Here is a 20,915-nt window from a genome sequence, read left to right on the forward strand (position 1 = left end):
TGCCTTCTCCTATGCCTCCATTATACTCCATGTCTTTTTAAAAAATAATTTGTATGAAATTTTATATAGTAAGGTTATTTCTTAATTTCCCCTCTTTTCTCTTTTATTAGGTTTAATTATTGTCAAAATCTGTTGTTCTTAAAGGAAAAAAGTGGAAACATTTAAATCTCTGAAGTTCTTTGATTTTTTTAATGCATTAATTTAAATCACATAGAGTAAACTCAATTCTCCAATGCAACGTCAGAAGGGCACTGAGGAGCTCATCCTATTTGGAGGGGTGAGGGACGCGCTAAGTTGAGCCCCGCTTTAAGTACTCTGTCGCCTTGCCAGACATAAAACAGCTTTCCTCCCACCTGGCCCTGCGCTCCACGCGAGGCCTGAAGCCGGGGGAAGTGTCCCCAGGGTCCGCACGGGCGCCGACCGGGCTCATCAGGTGCTTTCTAAACCGGTCCCGGGACTAACAGAGAGGAATCCCACCCACCCGCATAAAAAGCCAGGTGGTCTCCCAAAGCCTCCTAAGGTGGGCAGGGCGCTCTCATCTCGCTCTCCGCTCCGCGGGCCTTCCGCCCCCTGCGAGCGCCACCGTCGGGGCGTCGAGCGCCCGCAGTGCAGCACCCAAGGCAGCGCGGGTCCTCGCGGCCCCCAGGTTGCTGCAGCCGACCCCCAGCCCCGCGGCCGCCTTAGAGTGATGGACGTGAGATTCTGCGGAAAGCCGGGGACCTAGGTGGTCGCGAAGGAACAGAACCCCGAAGGCCGCAAGGGGCCCAGAAGGGCGGGAAGAAGCCAGGGACCCCTCCTCTCTCGCAGCGGCGATCGCCCCACGGAAACGCCCACGTGTGCCGGTGCCCGGGCCTCCCGTGTCACTTCCCGCCGTCCCCTCCCGGGCTTCCGCGCCCCCGTCCCTGGCGACCCTCCCTGGCTATCCTTTGTCGCCTTCTCACCCGCGTCCTGGGAGTGCCCTCCGGGACGTGCCCCCGCCCCCGAGGCGCTCCTCCTGGAGCTGACCTCCCCTCCCCGACTTCCCCTGTCCCCCTCCAGAAACTTCCCCTGCGCCCTTCCCGCCCCCTCCCCGGTTTCCCGAGTCCCCGCCCGCCGCGCCCCGGTGTTTAAACCTGGCGCTCCGCGCACGGGTAGGTGAGCGCCCTCCCCCGAGTGGTCAGGGCGCCGCCGAGTCGCCGGCGCGGCTGGAGGGCTGCGGGCTCCGCGGTCACCATGAGACCCGTGGCGGCGGCCGGAGCCCGGGACGAGCGGCGGCGCGTCTGTCACTGCCCCGCGGACGGTCCTCAGAGGCCATCGCCGCAGCCGCGCGAGCCGGAGAGGTGAGGTGTCCCCGGGGCCCCGCTGCACGCGTCAGTGCTGAAACCGAAGCGGGATGCTCCGCGGCGCGGTGTCCTGGAACCCGGGCTCAGGCCCGGAGCCGACGGTGACGTCGAGCCAGCTCCTTAGCCAGAGACAGGGACGCAGAGTCCTCTGCCTCGCTTCCAGCGCACAGTCTGAAGTGAGGAGGCCCGGAGGTGCCTGCAAGGAAATGCACCAACGCTCCGGTTTATAGATTTGAAAATCACCGGGCTGGGAACGTGGAGCTTTCGGGCCCCTCAGTGAGCCTTGCAGGCGATCCCCTCACGTTGCCTGTCACACTCTTGGTGACAGTCTTTGCTTTGTGCTTTTGCTCAGAGTTCCCCGTCCTTGGATACCAGCCCTTTTTAAGGTAGTAAAGTTAAAATAAAAGTCACGGAGGTGTGGAAGGGGCCGCGTGGCGAGGCAGCCAGAAAGGAGAAACCAATTCCCCATTTTTACATCGTAGAACACTGTGGAATCTTCTCTGCAGAGTCAAGATCCTTCCAGAGCCCAGGTTGTGTGGTTGAAGATTACTGAGCCACAAAGCAGCCAGCCACAGTGGGGAATCTGAATTGAAGAATCCAGCCTGCTGGGGAGAGAAATCCCTCCAGGAATGTGTTCCCTGATTATTGTATCACATTTGGGACTTCTCAAGGTCCAGTGAAGGCAGAGAACTGGGAATGTGGTCGGAGAAAATAAACACAAATGGCACTGGTTTATCCACAGACAGACTTTGGGAGAATATTCTGGGGTGTCAAGTGACCTTCAAGCAGACATTAGAATTGATAAGAATAACTCTTATGGTATCATTTTAAGACAGCAGGAAACCTGGCTCACTCTTGGCCCCTGCCGTTCCAGCCTTGCACCATGGAGACCTTGGACCCTGACACCCCGTGAGGCTGAGCTGACCACAAGTGGGAGCCCGGTAAGGATACCTGATAAGGTTAAGGTGGGTGTTGTAGGTACCAGCCAGTTCGGCCAGAAAGTGACACCATCTCTAAAATAAAGGGCCTAGGAAAGCCTTTTGAGCCTGTCTCTCCCGGTCATGGAGTGCAGAAGTGCCTCAGGGTCTGGGAGGGGCCTAGTGTTGGTGAGCCCTGGGTCACCTATAGACTGGGCTCTACGAGCTTCTCCTTTCTTGAATAGCAAAGCCACTATGGCACAGTTGTTTCAAGGGCATTATGAGATTTCTTCCATGTTTTTTTTTTTTTCCTGCAAACCAGCAGGTGGAGAGAGGAGGGAAGAAGGCTGCCTGATGCCCCTCCTCCCTTACAGAAAAGCTGAGTGTGCCATTAACAGGGGGCTGGTGCCAGAGTGCAAATAAAGGCAGAGACCAGTCTGGGATACCCAGAAGGTGTGGTTAAGAGCCCACACCCACTGTCTGGCCTTTTCTGAAACACTTTCGGCCCCTCTGCCGTCACTCCTGGGTTCACTCATGTTGTTTGAGCAAATACACTCCAGCTGAGGGCTTTGTGGGTGAAGATTAATCACCACCACTATTCTTTTGTTTCCTGGATAGTTAACTAAATTACTTTATACTTACTGAAGTAATGACTTCATAGAATTTACCTTTCTTCTGTTATATTTTAAAGTGTAAATTGATGACTGTTAAAATGCTGAAGAGCTCATCAGGCTGGGAAGGACCATGCATTTAACTTACATAACACATGTGGCATATGGTTTAGTGTGTAATTATTTGTAATATAAGAAACTCAAGCATGGGAAAGCAGGCTTTTCACCATATTTTGATTCTGAGACTATTAAATTTGTCTTAATAATGGGAGTTTTAATTCAGTTACTATAAAGAATGAAGCAAATAAAATCTCTATCAATGAACAAGGGTTATGATTTTGTAGCCCGCTTACTCTTAAATACATACAATATCTAAATAATGGAAAGTAATTCCTTCGTTTGCGTTCAAACTTAAGTTCTTAAATGTAAGATTTAAAGGTGCTTGGGGGAGAGAAACTATAGAAATTTACAAGTACCCCATTTTCTTTTAAATGAAATTATATACATCCTATAAGTTGTTGCAAGGATAAAAATACTAGCACACCTTCTTATATTAGGCAGGTGGGTTTTTTGCTATTGTGATGAGAAGGCCCTTTGTGAGATAAATGATTACTTGCAGAAAAATGTGAAGCTGTAACAACTTTCTAGTTGATCATTGGCATGGTACACTGGGGAAAGCCGTGTGTCTATGGATTATTTACGGGGGTTGAGGATGGCTGTTCCATGGGAGCTGCAGCGCTTGCTGCTCCGCTCCCCGTGGGGCAGCTCTTTGCGGAGCCCAGTTAGCAGGGCCGAGAGGTCACGGGAGGGCCACCTCAGGCCCAGTGCAGGGCACACGGTTCCCAGAAGCGCCATCGGCGTGAGCGCAGCCCCACGCCGGAGGGAACGCTTTCGCTCAACTGCGCCCTCTCCCGACAAGGCCGGAGAACCCTGTTCTTTTGGCCGCGGAGCCCTGTTGTGTGTTCTTGGAGAATTTTGAGGGAGGCCTTCAAGGACCCGTGCCCTGAACAGCGAAGTCATTCGCATCCATTTGGTGCACCAGCCTCCCCTTGGGAATGTCTCCCTCCCTGCCCGGGAAAAATGAGCCACAGCCTAAAGCTTTGTTGACCTCTGTTACATTTCCCTCTTGGCCCCTTGGGGCCCTACAAAGGAGGGGATTTCCTGGAAGGAGGTATCAGGGACTGTGCTCTCTGGGTCCCACCCTTCCATCTTCCCCGCTCCCCACACCTGAACTTTACCGGGGCCAGAGGCAGGCCTGGGTAGAAGGTGGACCCTCTGGTGAAATCATCTGTTCTGTTCTCTCACTCTTAAGGACACATACGTACACACACCTTAAGCAAAGTGCTTAGCCAGTACACATTTCTGGTCCCCTTGAATTTTCAAAGTGTGAATATTTAGGCATTTCTGTCATCAGAAAATAATCTTTAATAACAGGTGTTTGTGCTGTAAAGTTTTTAAAGCTGTGTATGTTTATGGGGTAAAGTTTTTCCCACATATAAAGGTGGTATATTGCATAATCTGGATAAAATGTCATTACTTAAAGGAAGCTGTTTCACTGTACCGTCTAACACTGCCTTTGGGTGCCCACCAAAGTTTGCATTGGCGCATTAGATTCTCTACCATCACGGAGTGTAAAATTGCCTCTGACAGCCCAGGATTGCTTATAGTGGTGGGGTAAGCCTGAGCAATTAGGGATATTTTTTAACTAGAAACACAGCTTAACACAGATGAGCCTTCCTGGACCCTCCAAAGAGTGAACTTCATTATGGAAAAGATTTTGTTCCAAAGAGTCTCATTTTGTTTCCCTTAGCTGACCACAGCATATTGTAAAAATCAGGTTGGTAAAACGTAAAGACGTTAGATGTTTGCTCATAACCCCTGTCCCACCTCCCCCCACCCCCAGCACACACACCAAGGGACCCTACGGGATGGAATGGCATGGTGGTCATTGGTGACAAGCCCCAGAGTCCTCCCTTGTCATGCCCTAGCAGGTTTTGTCTCATTCCCAATCTGGTTCCCAAAAAACCCCATGTGACCCAAGGGCTCAGGGGTTCGGACCCACTGCCCAGCCCATTTCAGCTTACTTTCTAGTTTTCCTGGGATTGCCTATCCTGTGACATCCCACTCCCCACTTCCCACAGTAACCAATGCTTTCCAAGCTCTCAGCTAAAGTGACAATTTCTGGCTCTTTGGCCCCTCAGATAATTTGGCTACACTTCAGGCCATTGAGGTCCAGCCCTTCAGGAGTTAGGCGAAATGGGATCAACACCAGACAGGCAGAGTGTGACCATCCCTTTGCCCCCCTTGTACTCACGATGTCACAGGGTGGATGAGCCTGCTGGCCTCGCTGCAATGTCTTGTCTCCATCACTGTCATCCTTAGTGGCTCAGACTAACTTCCCTCTCCTGCACTTGTGCTATTCAAGTGGTGGAGGACCTTTTGAAGCTACTGAAGTGTCCTTGGAACCCACTTTCCTTTCCCTTCCAATCTTTGTTAGATGAGCTAAAATCTTTATCACCTCTTGCCAGTTCCCACCAAGCCCTTCCCTCCCCAATCCAGCCTATGAACTGCTACCAGTGGCCACATGATCCTTAAAACACAGATCTGATCCTCAGACTCCTGGCTTAAAGCTCAGTAATGGCCTTTAGCACCTGTCTCTGGAATGAAACCAGAGTGAGCATTCAAGGTGTTCTATAAGTAAGACTCAGTTTCCCATTGGAACCCTTTCACCAGCACAGCTGTTCATTCATTCCACATCAGGCTCCTCACTCTGCCCAACCTGTGATTCCTGTTTTCCCAACCATTGGAATCTGATGGTCACTCCAACCAGGAATGGTCTGAGAACTGAACACGCAAATGCCACTAAGGTCTCCGCCAGGCCCTCCGTGAACCCTTTCCTGCTCCTCCCTGCTTACAGTTGTTGGCATCTTATGGTAGGATGCTCTGTAGTGTGGTTACTCACCTGTGTGTGTGTCTGTCCCCTTAGATTTAACACTCCTGAACTGAGGGTCTGTGTTGGACTCATCTTTCCATCTCTGAGTCTCTCACAGTGCCCAGGACAGTGCCGACAACAGTAAGAGGGAGCTTATCAAATACTGCTAAGGTGTTTAAGCCATCTCCAAAATTGGTATTTATACTAACAAGTGCAGACTACTTAGATTTAATTTCTTGAAGTTTCAGGACACTACTAGAGAGGCCCCTTGACTGTGTCTGGGTTTGTATGTGTATCTTTACAGCTTGAACCTGCGGGTGACCAGCAGGCTTCTGGATCAAAGGGGGCCTTCGGGTTTCAGCACCCTGTAAGGTAACATATGACTGCACAGTAAGAAATATATTATTTCCTTTAAATATAAGCATTACTGCACTTTACAGTCTTCAGTTATGTACATTTCTAGCAAAGTGCAAAATTTAATATTCCCCAACATTATTTAATTATTATTATTGCCCCGTGCAAGTGGAATTAGCCTCTCTCCTTTATGCCTTGTTTATACCTCTTATTACATATTATTTCTTGTGTTGATTTAATTGAATATGAATTGTATATGTATAGCTGCTTATTTACTTAGATATGTAGGTCCATTTCTATTTCTTTCCCAGGATATAAGTTAGTGTATTGTCTAGAGCAAAGTAGACCTTCAAAAATATGTGTATTGACTAAATGAGGGATTGGATGGAAGTTTCCACACGATAGCTTCCTCCAGTCCCTTGGTGCTTTCGTGGTCCTGGTGGGGATCCGGACCCCACTGATGTTTTCCTCTTACATTTCATCCATTTTAAGCAAGTGGCTCATGTTCAGGCTTTTTGTCTGTTTCTCTGTCTCTCTCCAGCTTCTCTCAGTCTATCTCTCCATCTCTCATTTCCTTTAGCAAAATGAACCTAGTCTGTGCTGCCATCCCTCATCAGAGTAGTTGCCTTGGCTATCTTGGAAGTCTGGAATCTTTAATAAGACCCAAAGATATTAATTGCTGGAGGTGAAATTTAGAGCACCTCAGACTGTTCAAAGAGAGAGGGATTTTTTTGGAAAAGGGAAGCTTTCCCAGCATCCCTTACACTAGTGATCTTTAATCCTCATAGATTCACTGGGGAAGCTTTAAAAATGCCGAGGCTGGGTGGCTCCCCTGGGAACTCCGACTCACTTGTGGGGACAAGACCAGGTGTCTATTTCTATGGGCTCCCCAGGTGACCCTAACATGCTGCAGGGATTGAGAGCCACCGCCCTCCTTCTTGCCCTGTGAGCCGTCACCTGCACCTCTTGGCCTGCCTCCCATGGACACTCTGCTGCAGTTCCCCAAGGTCCGACTCACTGAAAATGCAGGGACTGGTGAGGCACGCAGCGCAAACTGACACGGCTTAGTTTTGTCTTTTTATTACAGAAAGTTTCAAACATACACAAAAGTGGAGATTAGTATGAGGAACCGCATGTGCCCATCATCATCCTCAATAATTATCCATGTTCTACAGACCTGATCACGTTTATCCTCCTTTCCTAAGGATTTAGTTTTTGTTAGAATATTTTAAAGCAAATTCCAGACGTACTACAAATGCAAATCCTCCTGCCAATCAGCATATCTGATATGCCAAACACTAAACTGTGCTTATATTTCTGTTTTATATGTATGCACACACACACACACACACACACACACACACACACACACACACACACGTACTTTTTTTCTGCCTGTTGGGGTTTCTCACCTCAGCATTACTGACCCTGTGGGCTGGATTGGTCACTGTGGGGTGTGGGGGGGTTGTGCAGGGTGTTTAGCACCACCCCTGGCCTCTGTCCACTACACACCAGTAGCTTCTCTGCAGTTGTGGCCGCCCAAAGTGTCTCCAGACATGGTCACATGTACCCTGGAGGGCCAGCAGCGCTGGTCGGTTGGAAGTCTTAGGAAGCTCAACATTGTCATGCATTTCTTACTGCTGGGGCATTTTCTCTCCTGCTTTTCTCCTCTACCCAGAGTGGGGGGAAATTGAAATCAGCCTTGCAAATAAGCAGTGGTCAATTGATAATCCCTCCCAGTTCCTCAGACGATCACAGGCAAAAATATGCAAATAAATTGGTGAATACCAAGCACAAGGATAAGAGATTAAGGGGAGAGTGGAGGGTGTTTTAAATAATTTCGGTGTAAAATTGGAATCCTAACCTCCCCGAAACCTGTATTTAGAGGTTCCAGACTTCTTCTTTCTCTTCTTCCTTCCTTCTCTTCTTTCCTTTTGACTGGACAAGAAGCCAGGGATGCTATTTTCTATTCTGACGAAGCTACAGACTCACTTCTACAGCTTGTCCATAGCCACATCCAGAAAAATAGCTGCTTCTCTAGATCAAGGTTTCTGAGTCAAGTTTCCTCTAGCCCAGAGGGTCACACCATGCCCCATACCTGGGAGTGGTGGGCGAGTGGGTCTCCCCTGAACAGGACATACATTCTGCAGGATGCGTCAGGACCTCCATTTGGTTGGTGTGAGCCTCTTAATCTTAGAACTCAGTTTTTTATTTCCTTTCACCCTCATGGAGTGTCAGTCTGAACTGATTTGTTCACTCAGACTACAGCTCATTTCTGAACTAGCGTGGGGTCCCAAACCAGTCTCTCCATCTGCCTGCAGTTTTGTGTTCTGATGACTTAAAAAACCCCATTGTGTGCAGCAAAGGTAATCAGAGGGGAAGACTGGGTGTTAGAAGCTTCTAGGGAGAAGAAGCCTCTAGATGGAGTTCAAGACTGTTTTAAGTTGACTAATGGTGTATTTGCTTCTTAAATATTAGACTTTATTTACCCATTTCAAAGCGTCAAGAATATCTGCAGAGTTCCGGGGAGAAGGTGCTGGCCAGTTTCCCAGTGCAAGCCACGATTCACTTCTACAACGATGCATCCGATTCAGAGGAAGAGGAGGAGGAAGAATCCCAGGCCTCTGACCTTCAGTGCCAGGATACAGAGCAGGCCGAAAGCGGCCCAGGAGCAGAGGGCAGAGAGCGGCTGACCCCCCCGGGACGGGGATCTGGAGGCCTCGGTGGAAAGGGTCCCCTCGCCCACGGCCACTGTCCTGGGAGTGCTGAGCGCTCCTCATCCAAGTAAACGGGGTCTCTCTCCGCGCCCAGCCGCCTCACCCTTGCTCGTGGGGACAGTCATGCCAGGACACTCTGCATTTCCCCAGGGTGCACAGGGGATCGGAACAGCTTTCACTGTCTCTGGTGAGCACTCGCTCAGGACAGGAACTCAGCTGTTACTTCTTCTGTGACTCTTCTTCAGGGCACTCATGCTGTTGAGAAAGAATTCTAGGACCAAGTGAAGGTTTGCATCAACAGGGGTCATTATCCTGTAGGGCCAGCTTTCAAAGCGCATTCAGCATGGTCACTCTGCTGATCAAATGACAAATAATTCCAACACAGATTAGTAACCAGCCTGTGCCTCTTACCCAACCTGAGATGCATCATTGAGCTGTGTCTGCTTTTGCGACAGTGAAATTGTCTAAGTCGCTTAGTGGCAGCCTAGAAATGTCTATTCATTAAAAACAAACAAAACACTGAATAATTTCCATAAGAATGGCAGAAATTTAAAAAAGTATGGACTTTTAGGATAAAAAACTTATATGATTCTTGTCTAAGGGCTCTGTGCATGGATATAGAGAGAAGAGCTTTAACTCTTAGTTGGGGACTAGTTTGGGCTTGTTACGTGAATAGAATAATGTTTTTAATCAAAGTATATAATGTAAAATAATTTTCAGTTTTTCATAGTTTGATGCCACACGAGTATATATTCCTCAGGATTTTTTACTTAATTATCTTACATGTGATGTCTTCCTGTATAAAGAACATTATGTAAGTTTCTACTTGAAATAAATATTTTGAAAGAAAAAATGTTTGTAAATCACCTTCTTTTGTTTAAGACCTTTTTAGATTTAATTAGTGCTTACCTTAGAGTCTTTTAATGTTCGTCATGATTTTTTAATATTTAACTCTTTAAATGATATGAAGTTTTTTTTAGAAAGAAGAAAAAGCATGAAAAAGAAAACAAAATGGGTAATAACCTCAATGCCCAAATAAGCCATTAATATAAAAAAGTTGAGAATACATGCAAATATTTCAACAATCTAAACAGTACAGAAATAAACAGTATAGCATAAACAGTGTAATATTTGCAAAGTAAAAGCCAGCCTCTCCTGTTCTGCCCTTTCTCTGTCTAAAGGTAGCCTACATCAATTAATTGTTTCTTATTGCCCCACCCTTTAAAAAATTATGGGTTTTGTTTATTGTTTGGTCTTTTTCTCTTAAATATTTTTCTTTAACTTTTTTTTTTAATACAGCCTCCTATTTTAATAGGCCCTCTTGTTTCTGCTGGATTTTAACATAAAAACACTCCAAGCCTAACCCTACTCCTCCTTCAGATGATGCTTGGGATGATGCTTACATCATCCCATTTGGTTTGCTTTCGTTTTCTTAATAAATCAGCTCTACTGAGAAGAAAGATCTATCCCAGTTGCCAGTTTACCATTAAGAAACCAAACCTTCTCCAAGTGCTCATGGCACCAGAATTTTAAAGGTGCTGTGTAGTAGAGTTACTACACAAAAATTGCTTAGTTTGGGGCTCTCTTGTCCTCTCCTGCTGTGAGCCAGGAGCTCTATTCTCTCACTTTATTTTTTAAAAAAAGCCTGTACCTTGCTCTCCTAAAAAAAATTGCTTAGTTTTTGGCCAGCGTGGTACAAATATAGAAAATGAGACACTTTAGCCGTGGCCAGTGCTGGAGTCTCCGGGACTGCAGGTCGGGCATTTGTGACACAGGGGAGATCCTGGGCTCCCCCTGGTTATGTGGTAGCACAGGTTGGTGACAGAAAGGCCCACACCTGCATAAGCCTCATGCTTTTGATTATGTATTCTCTGTCACTAAAATAATGGGAGCCTGCATTAAGGGGGCCAACGTACAGATGATCCTAACCTGCATCAGCTTGAGGTATTTGCAAGATTCTGTTTCAATAATCACATTCAGGGAGGGGCAGAAGATGGCGGCGTGAGTAGAGCAGCGGAAATCTCCTCCCAAAACAATATATATCTATGAAAATATAACAAAGACAACCCTTCCTAGAATAAAGACCAGAGGACACAGGACAATATCCAGACCACATCCGCACCTGAGAGAACCCAGCGCCTCGCGAAGGGGGTAAGATACAAGCCCCGGCCCCGCGGGAGCCGAGCGCCCCTCCCCCCAGCTCCCGGCGGGAGAAGAGCAGGCAGAGCGGGAGGGAGACGGAGGACAGGGCTGCCGAACACCCAGCCCCAGCCATCCGGGCCAGAGTGCAGGGCCCTCGATACTGGGAAAACAGGGCAGCAAGAACAGTGAGCGGGCACTGGAGGCTGGGCGACAGAGGGCATAAGAAAAGCGCGCGACCATTTTTTTTTGCTTTTTTGCTGTTTTGTTTTGGCGAGCGCTTTTTGGAAGTCTTAAAGGGATAGGGACCCCAATACTAGGGAAACAGGGCAGAAAGACCGGTGAGCAGAGGCCTGAGGCTGGCACCGCAGAATAAAAAAAAAACGAACGACCACCTTTTTTTTTTTTTTTTTAATTAAAAACTTTTTTTTTTTTTTTTAATTAAAAAAAAATTTTTTTTTTCTTTTTTTTTTTGGTGGGCGTTTTGTTTTGGCGGGTGCTTCTTGGAAATCTTAAAGGGGCAGGGCAGGTCACTTAATCCAGAGGTAGGGAATCCGGGATCTCTGGGCACCCTAACCCCTGGGCTGCAGGGAGCAGGCAGGCCCCTTACGGAGATAAATAGCCTCCCAGCCGCTCCTGCTCCAACGCGACTCCACCATTTTGGAGCAGCTGCCCGAGCCAGGCCACGCCCACAGCAACAGCGGAGATTAACTCCATAGCAGCCGGGCAGGAAGCAGAAACCCTGTCTGCGCGCAGCTGCGCAGCACAAGCCACTAGAAGCCGTGGTTCTCCCAGGAGAGGAGGGCCACAAACCAACAAGAAAGGAAGTCCTTCCAGCCGTCACTCGTCCCAGTTCTGCAGACTATTCCTATCACCATGAAAAGGTAAAGCTACAGGCAGACAAAGATCACAGAGACAACACCAGAGAAGGAGACAGACCTAACCAGTCTCCCTGAAAAAGAATTCAAAATAAGAATCATAAACATGCTGACAGAGATGCAGAGAAATACGCAAGAGAAATGGGATGAAGTCCGGAAGGAGATCACAGATGCCAGAAAGGAGATCGCAGAAATGAAACAAACTCTGGAAGGGTTTATAAGCAGAATGGATAGAATGCAAGAGGCCATTGATGGAATTGAAATCAGAGAACAGGAACGCATAGAAGCTGACATAGAGACAAAAGGATCTCCAGGAATGAAACAATATTAAGAGAACTGTGTGACCAATCCAAAAGGAACAATATCCGTATTATAGGGGTCCCAGAAGAAGAAGAGAGAGGAAAAGAGATGGAAAGTATCTTAGAAGAAATAATTGCTGAAAACTTCCCCACACTGGGGGAGGAAGTAATCGAACAGACCACGGAAATACACAGAACCCCCAACAGAAAGGATCCAAGAAGGGCAACACCAAGACACATAATAATTAAAATGGCAAAGATCAAGGACAAGGAAAGAGTGTTAAAGGCAGCTAGAGAGAAAAAGGTCACCTATAAAGGGAAACCCATCAGGCTAACGTCAGATTTCTCAACAGAAACCCTACAGGCCAGAAGAGAATGGCATGATATATTTAATACAATGAAACAGAAGGGCCTTGAACCAAGGATACTGTATCCAGCACGACTATCATTCAAATTTGACGGTGGGATTAAACAATTCCCAGACAAACAAAAGCTGAGGGAATTTGCTTTCCACAAACCACCTCTACAGAACATCTTACAGGAACTGCTCTAGATGGGAGCACTCCTAGAAAGAGCACAGCACAAAACACCCAACAGATGAAGAATCGAGGAGGAGGAACAAGAAGGGAGAGAAGAAAAGAATCTCCAGATAGTGTATATAACAGCTCAATAAGCGAGCTAAGTTAGGCAGTAAGATACTAAAGAGGCTAACCTTGAACCTTTGGTAACCACGAATTTAAAGCCTGCAATGGCAATAAGTACATATCTTTCAATAGTCACCCTAAATGTTAATGGGTTGAATGCACCAATCAAAAGACACAGAGTAACAGAATGGATAAAAAAGCAAGACCCATGTATATGCTGCTTACAAGAAACTCACCTCAAACCCAAAGACATGTACAGACTAAAAGTCAAGGGATGGAAAAACATATTTCAAGCAAACAACAGTGAGAAGAAAGCAGGGGTTGCAGTACTAATATCAGACAAAATAGACTTCAAAACAAAGAAAGTAACAAGAGATAAAGAAGGACACTACATAATGATAAAGGGCTCAGTCAAACAAGAGGATATAACCATTCTAAATATATATGCACCCAACACAGGAGCACCAGCATATGTGAAACAAATACTAACAGAACTAAAGGGGGAAATAGACTGCAATGCATTCATTCTAGGAGACTTCAACACACCACTCACCCGAAAGGATAGATACACTGGGCAGAAAATAAGTAAGGACACGGAAGCACTGAACAATACAGTAGAGCAGATGGACCTAATAGACATCTATAGAACTCTACATCCAAAAGCAGCGGGATATACATTCTTCTCAAGTGCACATGGAACATTCTCCAGAATAGACCACATACTAGGCCACAAAAAGAGCCTCAGAAAATTCCAAAAGATTGAAATCCTACCAACCAACTTTTCAGACCACAAAGGCATAAAACTAGAAATAAACTGTACAAAGAAAGCAAAGAGGCTCACAAACACATGGAGGCTTAACAACACGCTCCTAAATAATCAATGGATCAATGACCAAATCAAAATGGAGATCCAGCAATATATGGAAACAAATGACAACAACAACACTAAGCCCCAACTTCTGTGGGACACAGCAAAAGCAGTCTTCAGAGGAAAGTATATAGCAATCCAAGCATATTTAAAAAAGGAAGAGCAATCCCAAATGAATGGTCTAATGTCACAATTATCAAAATTGGAAAAAGAAGAACAGATGAGGCCTAAGGTCAGCAGAAGGAGGGACATAATAAAGATCAGAGAAGAAATAAGTAAAATTGAGAAGAATAAAACAACAGCAAAAATCAATGAAACCAAGAGCTGGTTCTTCGAGAAAATAAACAAAATAGATAAGCCTCTAGCCAGACTTATTAAGAAGAAAAGAGAGTCAACACAAATCAACAGTATCAGAAACGAGAAAGGAAATATCACGACGGACCCCACGGAAATGCAAAGAATTATTGGAGAATACTATGAAAACCTATATGCTAACAAGCTGGGAAACCTAGGAGAAATGGACAACTTCCTAGAAAAATATAACCTTCCAAGATTGACCCAGGAAGAAACAGAAAATCTAAACAGACCAATTACCAGCAACGAAATTGAAGAGGTAATCAAAAAACTACCAAAGAACAAAACCCCCGGGCCAGATGGATTTACCTCGGAATTTTATCAGACATACAGGGAAGACATAATACCCATTCTCCTTAAAGTTTTCCAAAAAATAGAGGAGGAGTGGATACTCCCAAACTCATTCTATGAAGCTAACATCACCCTAATACCAAAACCAGGCAAAGACCCCAGCAAGAAAGAAAACTACAGACCAATATCCCTGATGAACGTAGATGCAAAAATACTCAACAAAATATTAGCAAAACGAATTCAAAAATACATCAAAAGGATCATACACCATGACCAAGTGGGATTCATTCCAGGGATGCAAGGATGGTACAACATTCGAAAGTCCATCAACATCATCCACCACATCAACAAAAAGAAAGACAAAAACCACATGATCATCTCCATAGATGCTGAAAAAGCATTTGACAAAGTTCAACATCCATTCATGTTAAAAACTCTCAGCAAAATGGGAATAGAGGGCAAGTACCTCAACATAATAAAGGCCATCTATGATAAACCCACAGCCAACATTATATTGAACAGCGAGAAGCTGAAAGCATTTCCTCTGAGATCGGGAACTAGACAGGGATGCCCACTCTCTCCACTGTTATTTAACATAGTACTGGAGGTCCTAGCCACGGCAATCAGACAAAACAAAGAAATACAAGGAATCCAGATTGGTAAAGAAGAAGTTAAACTGTCACTATTTGCAGATGACATGATACTGTACATAAAAAACCCTAAAGACTCCACCCCAAAACTACTAGAACTGATATCGGAATACAGCAAAGTTGCAGGATACAAAATCAACACACAGAAATCTGTGGCTTTCCTATATACTAACAATGAACCAACAGAAAGAGAAATCAGGAAAACAACTCCATTCACAATTGCATCAAAAAAAATAAAATACCTAGGAATAAACCTAACCAAAGAAGTGAAAGACTTATACTCTGAAAACTACAAGTCACTCTTAAGAGAAATTAAAGGGGACACTAACAGATGGAAACTCATCCCATGCTCGTGGCTAGGAAGAATTGATATCGTTAAAATGGCCATCCTGCCCAAAGCAATATACAGATTTGATGCAATCCCTATGAAACTACCAGCAACATTCTTCAATGAACTGGAACAAATAATTCAAAAATTCATATGGAAACACCAAAGACCCTGAATAGCCAAAGCAATCCTGAGAAAGAAGAATAAAGTAGGAGAAATCTCACTCCCCAACTTCAAGCTCTACTACAAAGCCACAGTAATCAAGACAATTTGGTACTGGCACAAGAGCAGAGCCACAGACCAATGGAACAGACTAGAGAATCCAGACATTAACCCAGACATATATGGTCAATTAATATTTGATAAAGGAGCCATGGACATACAATGGCGAAATGACAGTCTCTTCAACAGGTGGTGCTGGCAAAACTGGACAGCTACATGTAGGAGAATGAAACTGGACCATTGTCTAACCCCATATACAAAAGTAAACTCAAAATGGATCAAAGACCTGAATGTAAGCCATGAAACCATTAAACTCTTGGAAGAAAACATAGGCGAAAACCTCTTAGACATAAACATGAGTGACCTCTTCTTGAACATATCTCCCCGGGCAAGGAAAACAACAGCAAAAATGAGTAAGTGGGACTATATTAAGCTGAAAAGCTTCTGTACAGCAAAAGACACCATCAATAGAACAAGAAGGATCCCTACAGTATGGGAGAATATATTTGAAAATGACACATCCGATAAAGGCTTGACGTCCAGAATATATAAGGAGCTCACACGCCTCAACAAACAAAAAACAAATAACCCAATTAAAAAATGGGCAGAGGAACTGAACAGACAGTTCTCCAAAAAAGAAATACAGATGGCCAACAGACACATGAAAAGATGCTCCACATCACTAATTATCAGAGAAATGCAAATTAAAACTACAATGAGGTATCACCTCACACCAGTAAGGATGGCTGCCATCCAAAAGACAAACAACAACAAATGTTGGCGAGGCTGTGGAGAAAGGGGAACCCTCCTACACTGCTGGTGGGAATGTAAACTAGTTCAACCATTGTGGAAAGCAGTATGGAGTTATATCAAAATGCTCAAAACAGACTTACCATTTGACCCAGGAATTCCACTCCTAGGAATTTACCCTAAGAATGCAGCAATCAAGTTTGAGAAAGACAGATGCACCCCTATGTTTATTGCAGCACTATTTACAATAGCCAAGAATTGGAAGCAACCTAAATGTCCATCAATAGATGAATGGATAAAGAAGATGTGGTACATATACACAATGGAATACTACTCAGCCATAAGAAGAGGGCAAATCCTACCATTTGCAGCAACATGGATGGAGCTGGAGGGTATTATGCTCAGTGAAATAAGCCAAGCAGAGAAAGAGAAATACCAAATGATTTCACTTATCTGTGGAATATAAGAACAAAGGAAAAACTGAAGGAACAAAACAGCAGCAGAATCACAGAACTCAAGAATGGACTAACAGGTACCAAAGGGAAAGGGACTGGGGAGGATGGGTGGGTAGGGAGGGATAAGGGGGGGAGAAGTAGGGGGGTATTAAGATTAACATACATGGGGGGGTAGGAGAAAAGGGAGGGCTGTACAACACAGAGAAGGCAAGTAGTGATTCTACAACATTTTGCTATGCTGATGGTCAGTGACTGTAAAGGGGTTTATAGGGGAGAGCCTAGTAAACATAAATTCGTCATGTAAGTGTAGATTAGTGATACCAAAAACAAAGCAAAAAAAAAAAAAAGGGCAGTTCCTGTGTGGTAACCTCCAACGAGTTCTACACAAGGGTATAAAGGGCATATAAAAGTGTAGGGAAAGGGTCTGTTTGTGTTTATACAGAGGATCAAAGCCTAATTGGGCTACCCCAAAAATGAACTAAGATATGATATGAAAAAGAACTTCCAACATCTGCACTCTCTGGAAGACTCATGCCAGAAGATGATCATCAAAAAACCCCAACAAAGATCCACGCACTGCTACGGCTGTAGATGCAGTCATCCCACCAGTTCCTGGACTTGCCATGGGAATGAAGGAGATATCTAAGCTGGCCTGTGCATACAGTAAAACAACAAATTTGACTGGATCTATACTGTTGGAACTCAACCAAGAATTTGGAGAAGTGCAAATTGTAGCGCTCCAAACTCTTACAACTACAGACTATTTACTGTTAAAAGAACATATGGCATGTGAACAGTCCCCAGGAATGGGTTGTTTTAATTTGTCTGATTTCTCTCAGACTGTTCAAGTTCAGTTGGACAATATCCACCATATCATAGATAAGTTTTCACAAATGCCTAAGGTGCCTTAATGGTTTTCTTGGTTTCACTGGAGATGGCTGGTAATTACAGATATGCTTTGGTTATGTAACTATACTCCTATTATGTTAATGTGTGTGTGCAATTTAAGTAGTAGCTTAAAACCTATATATGCTGAAGTTACTCTACAAGAAGATATGTCAAAGAAATAATCAATCTTCCCATGTTTTCTTCCGTCTGCTACTTCTATAGCTTTTCTTCTTCCTTCCTAATTACAACCCTTAAATAGAATTCATGCCTCATATCAAATTTACCGAGTATCATAACTCCTCCAAGTGGTAAAGATACCTCAAGACAAATGCTGGGCATAGAAGCCACAGGGCATAAATATGCAAAGAAGTAAAAAGCTAACCTTTTCAAACAATAAGGCTTCCCTCTCACTTACCAACTTCACATTTCCCTGTATGGCCCCGGAAGATGACTGGTTAGCCAGAGACGGGTAAGATTCCTCAAGGGAGGAACAACCTAAGACAGGCACAGTCGCAGGGGGGTCATCAGGTGAGAAATTGGGGATCAACAGAGGTGAGGCTTAGAACCTCACCCCCCCTGTTCTGAGAGAAATCTTCTGCATACGTGGATGTTTTATTGCCCTGGTCTAGCTTGGATTAACACATAGTCTACAGGCACACACCTGATCATCTACATTTGCTCTCTTACAACACTAAACTATGTTTTCTACCTTTATCTTGTATCTACCTACCACTTCAGCATTTTATTAAAAATAATAATAATAAAGAGAGAAATGTGGTATCCACATATAAATCAAGTATAAAAACCAAATGAGTATTCATATTTGAACTGACTGTTTAGAGTTCATAATGCATGAGCAAAACCGAAAGTTTCTGTGATGACTGCCCTTGTACTGTTCACTATGTAACTTATTCATTATGTAAGAATTTGTTCTACATGTAAGAACTTGTTTGTTATGCCTCAGAAGATTGGAGACTGACGAAAATTAGGCTTGGGGTGGATTAATGATTGTGCATTGAGCATTGACTCCCCTATACAGAATTTTATTGTCGTTAACAACCATTTGATCAATAAATATGAGAGATGCCCTCACAAAAAAAAAAAAAAAAAAAAAAAAAGGACAGACTTCCAATGGTAAAATAAATAAGTAACCGGGATGTAATGTATAGCATAAGGAATATAGTCAAGATATTGTAACAGCTTGGTAGGGTGATAGCTGGAACCTAGAATTATGTATATAAATGTTCTACCACTGTGTTGTACACTTGAAACTAATGTAATGTAATACTGTGCGTCAACTACCCTTCAATAAAAAATAATTATTAAAAAAAATAATAATAATAATCACATTCACTAGGAGCTGCTTTCTGTGAGCCACTTGGTAAGACGTATATTCACTTACCAACTATACCTTACACTGAACCACTTGGAATTGCTGGTGCACAGCCATTTTGATCTAAAAATGGCAATTTCATATGATCAATCTACATGTACATTCAGGCTAACATGTTGTGCACATTATAAGATATACAGGTTTTAAAGAATAATATAATTACCAAACACAAAATATATATAAAACAAAAAAATATATAATTCAATATATAAAATAATATTCAAACTATCTCACAGAGAAGCATAGATTTAAATGAAAGAAACACATCATACACTTCCTAAATCACAGTATTTGTTTTCAGTCCCATCCACCAACTTGGCAGAAGTTTTGTTGAAATTTGATAAGTTTCCATCTTCCCTGATGTCAATTTGTTGTTTTTTGAACCAACTGGAAGATGTTGCATTTTGTACTTTTATTTAGCTATATAATGTATTTACATTTTAGCCAAAGGACTAAAAAATGCATTAAAACTTCTTGGAAGATATTAAAGTAGTTTATATATCTTTGGTTTTGTTTTAAGGTATATAGACTTGGTGGATTTTTTTAAAGGTAATAAAATTTCAGCAAGAAAAATCACCTAAGGATAAAAACAATTCCAAGCATCCAATTTTACAATGCTCTTCTTCATAATGAGTTTCTTTTGACTCCACACTTACTTTACTTTTTCATTTATTTATTTTTTATTAACGTATTATTGATAAACAATCTTATGAAGGTTTCACATAAGCAACATTGTGGTTACAACATTCCCCTGTATTATCAAGTCCCCCCACATACCCCATTGCAGTCACTGTCCATCAGCGTAGCAAGATGCTATAGAGTCACTACTTCTCTTTGTGCTATACTGCCTTCCCCATGACCCTCCTACATTGTTTTTCACTTATTTTTAAGAAAATCATCTTTGCATTGAAGAAACGAAGTTGTGTGTGTGTAACTATTGTAAATTTAAAAATATATGTTAACTGGCATATTTCTAAGAACCACTTAGCCCAGAAAAGGTCAAAAAAATAAAAAAGACTTTTAAGTCTGTCACTCTTCAGTGCTTTACCAACAGACAGCTGGCTGACTTCTGTTTAGTTCAAAAGACTGTATGGTCACTCCCCCTATGATGACAAAGGCTTACCAAAGTTCCCTATTTTAAAGGTCTCATTTTTATAAAATTAGTTACATTGTCTAACCTTTCCGAGGAAGTCTACCACTGGCTTATGCCCATCTTATAACAAACACAGAGGAGAGAGATTGCTCTTCAAAAAACATCTTATTTCTGTTACATGGGTTTTAAAAAAATCAGGGAGTTTCTGGAGAATTTAATTATTTTTGCTGACATTTTTTCAAATCTTTTTTACCTTGTTATGTGGCTGAAGATGAGCATGTCCTAAAAGCAGAGGCTCTTGTGCTTTCACTACCTTAGTATTTTCAATCCAGTTTCTTGGGTAGAAATGAACGTACTATAAAATTCACCCTTTAAAATTGTATAGTTCTGCAGTTTTTCTTACATATGCACAGAGTTGCATGACCATCACCACTGTGTAATTCCAGATATTCTAATCTCTCCAAAAAGAAACCCCACACCCATAGTCACTCACATTTCCCCACCCCCAGCCTCTGTCAACCATTCATTTACTTCCTATCTGGATTTTCCTTTTCTGGGCATTTCATATAAATGGAAGCATACATCTTATGGCCTTTTCTGTCTGGCTCCTTTCACTTAGCATAATTTTTCCAAGGTTCTTCCATGTTGTTCAAGTACCTCAGTCCTTTTCATGGCTGGATGAATTCATTGAATGGATATACCACCTTTAATTTACCCATATATCTGGTTGATAGACCCTTGGGTTGTTTTCACTTTTTAGCTCTTGTGAATAATACTGCAATGAACATTTATGTACAAGCTTTGGTGTGG

At 43.5% G+C, this 20,915-nt stretch overlaps 1 protein-coding gene across 1 annotated transcript; it reads left to right on the forward strand.

Moving 5' to 3' along the window:
* The first annotated feature begins 1,084 nt into the window (after positions 1 to 1,084).
* RIPPLY3 (ripply transcriptional repressor 3) lies at positions 1,085 to 8,935 on the forward strand. The gene is given in 5 exon segments (XM_036899336.2): positions 1,085 to 1,319; positions 2,197 to 2,263; positions 6,087 to 6,154; positions 8,615 to 8,798; positions 8,800 to 8,935. Coding segments are annotated over 5 exon segments (456 nt in total). The 5' UTR covers positions 1,085 to 1,212; the 3' UTR covers positions 8,830 to 8,935.
* Positions 8,936 to 20,915: the final 11,980 nt, after the last annotated feature.

The sequence above is a fragment of the Manis pentadactyla genome, chromosome 1 (assembly GCF_030020395.1).
Source record: "Manis pentadactyla isolate mManPen7 chromosome 1, mManPen7.hap1, whole genome shotgun sequence".
In the NCBI taxonomy this organism is placed as follows: Eukaryota; Metazoa; Chordata; class Mammalia; order Pholidota; family Manidae; genus Manis; species Manis pentadactyla.